Here is a 7,422-nt window from a genome sequence, read left to right on the forward strand (position 1 = left end):
ATTGTTCTTTTTTATGGAATATTGGAGTATTTATTATAAATAATGCATTTTTGCGCATCATTTTTTAAATTCATGTGCCCTTTAATCAAATAATGTAATCTTTAGCCAAAATAACTTCCCTGCTCTTGCAGCGACATCTCTTCTCTTTTCTGATGATGTGTTTACTGGCGTGAGGGCGGGGCAACCTGTCACCCACATGAGATCGACCAATAGAAAACCACAACCATCCAATCAATTTCCGACAGACAAAATCAAGTCCCGTCCTACATTTTTTCTTGTTCAAGAAGCCGTTTCACTTGGATATACATCCAAATAGGAAAGAAAAAACTATTGCAAGTTCCGTTTCATGTCGACTTTAATTGTCCTAGCACTGGAACTATTTATCTCGGCAGATGAAAAATTTCTGGTTATGCATTACAGATGTAATTCCTATAAGTGGACTCTTCATGTAAACAGTCCTTTTCTGGTACTGTTGCACAAATCATGTGAATGTTAGACATTAATATATTTTTAAATGGTCAACTTTCAAATGATTAGTGTTTTTAAATGTTTATCCAATGTACTGCCTGTTAGACTTCCATTGTTGTTTGTTTTTACATGCTGAAGAACATGTCAAAATTATTTTCTATGGCAAGAACGCTTTTAACTACTATTAAACCAAGAACATTACACAATATTCATTGAACACAAATGACACTATTAAAGTTTAATGCTGGTATATCTTATGAATAATTCTCAAATCACATGCCAGTTGGATCCACACAGAAGCCCATAGTGCAACTTAAACATGACATTCTCATTTCCTGCAGACAATGTAGGTTAAAAGGAGTAATTTGGTTCTACTGTGGACAGGCATGTCAATAGTAATACGTCAGAAATTCCATAACTTGTGCAAGTCATCACTTTTTGATTAAAGCAGCTTTGGGATCGATTTTCCTTCAGGAAATTGGAGAACATAGGGAAATATTCTTGTGTTGGTAGATCAATTCCTATTAATAAACATATTGTGTGTCAGATGTTTTATAAATAAATAAATAAATATATATATATATATATATATATATATATATATATATATATATATATATATATACATACATATGCCATGTAATTACATTCATTTGTCATGGTGATAGCTTTACAGAAGAGAACAACATGCAGTAGAAAGCACGTTTCCATTACCAGTACAATGTTGTTTTCTTCTTTTTTTCCTATGTTGTCACATGCTAGGGTTATGTTTTTTAAAAGTGAACTAGCAAGTGAACAGTCCACTTTGATCCATCAGTTACTGTCAATGATAATTCTTTGCGCTGTATTTTATATGAAACACATTCTTAATATTTTAATATGAAAAGTATTGAACTGACAGAACTGACTGTCCTTCAAGGTTTTAATGGAGGGGATAATATAGATCTATGTGTTGAAACATTCAAACCGCAGGGGTAGAAACATCTCCCTGGCTTTGTGCTGTTGTTAGTCTAAAGGAGTGCCGGCACACTATTCCTCGAAGCAAATTACTTTCAGATGAAAGGAGATGCAATTTGCTGTTAACACTTTCCAGAGCCAGTTGAATGCTCAACCTGCCTGTATGTCCACACGAGATGATGACTGCTAAACAACTACAGAGCCATTGTGAGGTTGAAGATCTAAGGTGCACAAATTTGTTGTATGACACCCAAAACTGTTTCATGATGAGGAACCTTCTTCAATGTCAACGATGTACAAAACTGTGCACAGTTGTCTTTCCTAACAGTGGAGAAGCATCCGCACAGCAAGATCCAGAAATAATGTTTAAAAGGTTCTTATTTCAAGTATATATGTTAGATTTTATATATCTCCCATTCAGTCACCTTACAGATCTTTGTGTAGATGCATTGATGAAGATGATGAGAATATCCTCTAAACGTGAAGAGCTCTACTCATCTGCTCTTTTATTGAACTCACAGTGTAGAATTTAGCTAGGTCACACTGATGCATCAGTACAATTTCATGTAACAGGGACATGGACAGCAAGACCTTGAACAATCAGTAGAGTGAAATAAAGCACTTCCAAACTCCATTCCCACAGTGTAGTGTAAACCAGCATAGATGGGAAACAAACCATGATGACGAGCAGATCAGCCATGGCAAGGTGTGCCAATGAAAAAATTGTTGATGGTATGAAGTTTCTTAAATTTAAAGACCACATAAATCACCAGGGAGATGCAATGAATCCACCACTATGAATCCTCGACAGTGTTGAGTTCACATCAGGAATCCTTTCAGTATCCTCACCTAAACCATGTAAATAGAAAGAGGGACAATTTATAGATGTAGACAGACAGAATAATAGATAGAACAATTTAAAAATAGACATACATACAGACAGACAGATAGATAGATAGATAGATAGATAGATAGATAGATAGATAGATAGATAGATAGATAGAAAAATCGACATACAGATAGACAGATAGATAGAATAATAGAACAATAGAAAAATAGACAGACAGAGAGACAGATAGATAGATAGATAGATAGATAGATAGATAGATAGATAGATAGATAGATAGATAGATAGATAGATAGATAGATTGACATACAGACAGACGTATCTAATAGATAGATAGTTTCCTGTTGTCACCTCAGACATCTGTTGCGTTGAGATGTGTCGTCACCATATCTTGGGCTTCTAAAGCCTTTTTTGGTTTGCTGCGAACCGCTGGGGCAGCCTGGCCCTCCATGTGCAATGAATCAAGCCGTTCCTTGCAACGGAAGACCGCAACAAAGGCGCTGCGGTAGTTACGGTTCATCCAACCATACACCAGTGGGTTGGCGAACGTCGAGCACATGGCCACAATGTGGAAAACTGTGTAAAGAAGCCGGAAGTCCTTCATGTCCAACACGTTGTGGTCAATGTCAATGGCGAGCTGGAAGGCATGAAAAGGCAACCAGCTGACTGCAAACACCACAACCTGCAACAGACCGGGTGAGAGGTCATCTGTTATCTGCATGCGTGCTGCATCACGACTGGACAAGCTGAAATAAAAACGCCTGATTGCGCTACATGCTGGTATTCATGCTGGTATTCAACTCTATTTATATTATTGCCAACTATAACCTCTTTCAAAATAACTGTGGAGAAAATAGCTCTGAAATATTTGGGTTACAGAAAACTGCTTCTTATGTGGAAATGCTCTGGGGAAAGAAGCCTGCTGTTCTAGCTGTCCTGGCTCAAGGGAATAAACAGAGAAAGTATACAAACTAAAAATGTACAAGGTCCTTGTTGTGAACATCAGAACACATCTATTGTAGAAATCCAGGTTATAAATTTGTTAGTGATAGGCTGACATAATGGCAGATGCAAGTGATATTTGCTCATGTCAAGATTATTGGAAGGCTTTCAATAATCTTGACCAAGAAGTTACTGTAATGAATTACTAGCTACTAATTACATCTTCAACAGTGTAATTAGATTACTTTACTACTTACTCTCTCTAAAATGTATTGCATTACTTATTACTAATTACTTTCTAAATCCCTTATCAATCTCGACCAGTTGAACAATACAAGGATAGACATGAAACTGCTCTATTAATTCTTTCAAATAAATAACATAACATTTCATAAATTATTCTTTAACTGACCAAAGTATTTAAAGGGAGATGATTACATTAAAAACATACATTTTAACATTAGACAATACATTTTGATGCTAAATCCACCATTGTTTTACATAGAATTGTTCTATAGTCTATACAGTATTTGATGCAATTACATCAGAAGTAACTGTAATTAAATTAAAGAAAAATGAAAAGTAATCCCTTACTTTAATCCCTCGAGGGAAAATGAACTAAATTACAGAAATTAATTACTTTGTAATGCACTACACCCAACACTGGTCTTAACATTGCCAATTATCAGCCTTTTTTTTATATTTATTTAAATTTTTTATTCTGGTAAAAATGGTAAATGGACTGCATTTATATAGCGCTTTCACAGACCTATGGCCACCAAAGCGCTTTACATTGCCTCACATTCACCCATTCACTCACTCATTCATACACCGACGGCGGTGTCAGCCATGCAAGGCGCCATCCAGCTCGTCGGGAGCAGCTGGGGTTAGGTGTCTTGCTCATGGACACCTCGACACTTGGTCAAGTGGAACCGGGGATTGAACCACCAAGCTTTCGGTTTGTAGACAACCTACATGAACCACTGAGCCACTGCCGCCCCAAATTCTCACCTTTTATTGTTATTTTTATTTATTTTCATTATTTTAATTACTTCTATGTAAAGCACTTTGAATTACCATTGTGTATGAAATGTGCTAAATAAACTTGCCTTTTCATAATCTATAATATACATTCCATAGTATAACATACATAGGTGTGTGTGTATATATACTATGTACACACACACACACACACACACATATATATATATATAGGCTTTTTACTGTCTTCTATGTGTGAAATTCTAAAATGATACGAAGATGCAGGAATACTATGATATAATATTCACTTAGTAAAGCTGGAAACTGCACACACCATGGTTACCAGCATCTTGGTGGTCTTGCGGCGGCGCTGGTGCCTGTCGCTGCGACCAACTGGGCTGACATGATTGCGGAGTTTACTCCAGATACGGATGTAGGCAAAAGAGATGATAGCCAGAGGCAATATATATTGCAGCAGCAGCGTGGAGATTCTGGAGAAAGAAAACACAGCCGTCATCGATGTAAGTGCAGCTGAAGAGTGTCATTACCGGTATGCTGTTGTTAAAGAAAATTTCATAAAACATGTACTTTTGTTCCAAAATTAAACAAGCCATGACTCATTTTAGCTGCAATTTATATGTTATGGAACAAACAAGGCTTTCAAAGATAAAAACAGAGAATAAAACTATGAGCATATACAGTAACCTTGAATCAAAATCTAAATAATTCACAATGTTTCAGATGATCAAAATCTAGATGATGTCTGTTTACATAGATGTCAAAGTTTCAATCATCACAAATATGTATATTTATCTATAATATATGCAGATCTTTGAGCTTTCAGTTCAATTGTGAAACAGTGGCACTTGATAAATGAACACAGCATACATTTGCGGAATCTTGAGGGCATGAGAAAACTAATAATGCGTTCATTAAAATATGCATGTCTGATACTCACGAGTATAGAGTGCTGTCTGTACTACTGTCAGGCCATTTCTCTCCACAAACCTCAATGGAGTCATCTGGAGACAGTTCTACAATCCCATACTCTCTGAATATGGCCAGTGGGCTCGCCAAGATGGCACTTACTACCCAGGTGATGGCAATGACCAGAAAGCAGGTGTCCTTTGACATTCGAGTGTCTAGGTGGTAAACGATACATCTATGCCGGTCCAGTGCAATTACATTTAATGTAATTGTAGAGACGTGGACGGCGAGACCTTGAGCGTATGGCAGAGTGAAACAAAGCACTTGTCCAAACTTCCATTCCCTGAGGAGAGTGTAAGCCAGCGTGAACGGGAGACACAACGTGTTGATGAGTAGATCGGCCACGGCTAGGTTTGCAATGAAGAAGTTGGTGACGGTACGAAGTGTCTTAAATTTGTAAACCACGTAAATCACCAGGGAGTTACCCACAACGCCCAAAAGGATGATGGTAGAGTACGCCAAGATCAGAACCACCTGGACCCCGAGAAGCTTGGTGCTGTCCCCCAGCTCTAGCAGAGGATGGTTCAGAGTCATGTCAGATGAATCCTCCCCAATGGACAGGTCTTTGCTCCCAGAGGAGCCATTGATTACGCTGAGGGAATCCATTTAACACATGGCCATGCTCGATTTTGGAGAAAGACCAAGCTGTCCTTAGTTTTGACAACCTTAAAACACAGGTTTGAATTGACATTAGAAATCCTTTCAGATAGATAGATGGATGGATGGATGGATGGATGAAAGGAGTTGGGTGGGTGGGTGGACGGACGGACGTACATACAGACAGATAGTTTAGGCAATAAAATATACAGAAAATAATAAAAAAAATATACAAAAATTCACAGAAAAAGTATCAAATGCTATTATACAAAGTGAAAAGTTTGGACTGTTTATCACGACTATGATAAGGCTTGAAGAACTAATCGTGTTTTTGGAAATCTTTCCTTAAATAATTGTAAAACTTATACTGTAATAAATATGGAAATAAATGACATCTACCATCGGCATATATTAAAGAAAATATACTAGAAATTAGCCTATTTCGAATTTACATGCATATCATACTTACTACTTAAGTAACTACCGGATAATACGGATCTCCAGGGTATGAATATTTTATATCCTCTCAGAGAGAGTCTGTCAGAATAAAAAAAAAAAACCTTGGCGTGACCATATTGTTTTATCTCCAACAGCAAAAGAAGCCGTATCGACTTATTCTGAGGCAACTTGTTAGGTCACTTTCATTAAGGTAAAATGTATTCTGCGGGTTAAAAACTCATTGCGCACGGCTTGCCTGCGCTCGAGCACACTCCTCTAGCGTCTTTATCTGAAAGACAAATATGTACATTAAAACCATTATCACTTGGAGACATAAACAAACACCGGAGTCCGTGGAAACTTCATGGCACACTTCCCAGGACATGTCAGGACACCGACGGTGAAATGGTCCGTGAAGGAGCGCACGAGGCGCACAAAATAATCGAAGAAGAAATTGCGAAACGTACAAATTTTCGTAGCCTGTATTATTAATGCCGGTTTGATGAAAATGCGTGTTTGGACAAACAATGGTTTATATTGGAATGACTTACCAATGTCCAGGCAGCGCATTCACCTCACCGTCTCCAATAATACGTCGTGCGAGTCAGGATACATCACCATCAGTTAAATATAGATCTTTAGAAATATTATGTAGCTACATCTACACATTGATAAAAAATAAACAAGTACAGGTTCTTCTGTTTGCTTCTTCAATCAATATGTTTTCCTGAATGAAAGGTTGATGTTTCAGGTGAGGTGGGCTGTGGAGCTCAACCGTCTCTCTGACGCTCGCGACTGACTTACATCCATCCACACAAGCCAAACCCACAAGTTCAGAGTTCTCGATAGGAAAGAGGGGGGGAGAGACATGAATCACGATGGTCAGGTTCAGCTGAATAACAGAAAAAATAACCTACGCATGCTTTATGATTTTTATCAAACTGCACCATTCAATATTTGGGTAAAAAAACAAAACAAAAAAAACAATACAACCACTAAGGCAACAATATTATACAATTAATAAATGTGTTATAGGTTAAATGTCGCAGTTTCATAGTCTGTAATCTATTCATTGCAGTTGCGTTTGGTAAAAACAATGGTTTGACATTTTTGTATGTTACATAGCCTATCTTTAATGTTTTCAGTGCTTTATTCATTTTGTGTTACACAATTGTTTTAATATTTAGATTTTGCTGATGGGTTAT

The 7,422-nt window shown here is 37.3% G+C and overlaps 1 protein-coding gene across 2 annotated transcripts; it reads right to left on the reverse strand.

Annotated features, from left to right (window-relative positions):
* Nucleotides 1–1,113: 1,113 nt before the first annotated feature.
* Nucleotides 1,114–7,182, reverse strand: npy2rl (neuropeptide Y receptor Y2, like). 2 transcript variants are annotated; one of them, XM_084106914.1, is made up of 5 exons: nt 6,769–7,182; nt 5,154–5,847; nt 4,530–4,686; nt 2,624–2,954; nt 1,114–2,274 (listed from the first exon to the last, which is right to left on the reverse strand). In XM_084106914.1, exons 2-4 carry the CDS (start codon nt 5,786–5,788, stop codon nt 2,625–2,627), a joined length of 1,122 nt encoding a protein of 373 aa, XP_083963040.1. In that variant the 5' UTR covers nt 5,789–5,847; nt 6,769–7,182; the 3' UTR covers nt 1,114–2,274; nt 2,624. The 2 variants fall into 2 exon arrangements, with proteins under 2 accessions (XP_083963040.1, XP_083963041.1); XM_084106915.1 differs by lacking the exon at nt 6,769–7,182 and having other exon boundaries at nt 5,154–5,849.
* Between the last annotated feature and the right edge of the window lie 240 nt (nt 7,183–7,422).

This window comes from Abramis brama (assembly GCF_963993115.1).
Source record: "Abramis brama genome assembly, chromosome: 2".
Taxonomy (NCBI): Eukaryota; Metazoa; Chordata; class Actinopteri; order Cypriniformes; family Leuciscidae; genus Abramis; species Abramis brama.

What these genes read in the sequence shown, in the direction of transcription:
- npy2rl (XM_084106914.1), bottom strand. Translation starts at nt 5,788, where the DNA reads ATGGATTCCCTCAGCGTAATCAATGGCTCCTCTGGGAGCAAAGACCTG. An exon ending in ACAGACAGCACTCTATACTC is followed by an intron (nt 4,687 to 5,153) that starts GTGAGTATCAGA and finishes TTCTTTCTCCAG; the next exon opens with AATCTCCACGCTGCTGCTGC. An exon ending in CCAAGATGCTGGTAACCATG is followed by an intron (nt 2,955 to 4,529) that starts GTGTGTGCAGTT and finishes GGTCTGTTGCAG; the next exon opens with GTTGTGGTGTTTGCAGTCAG.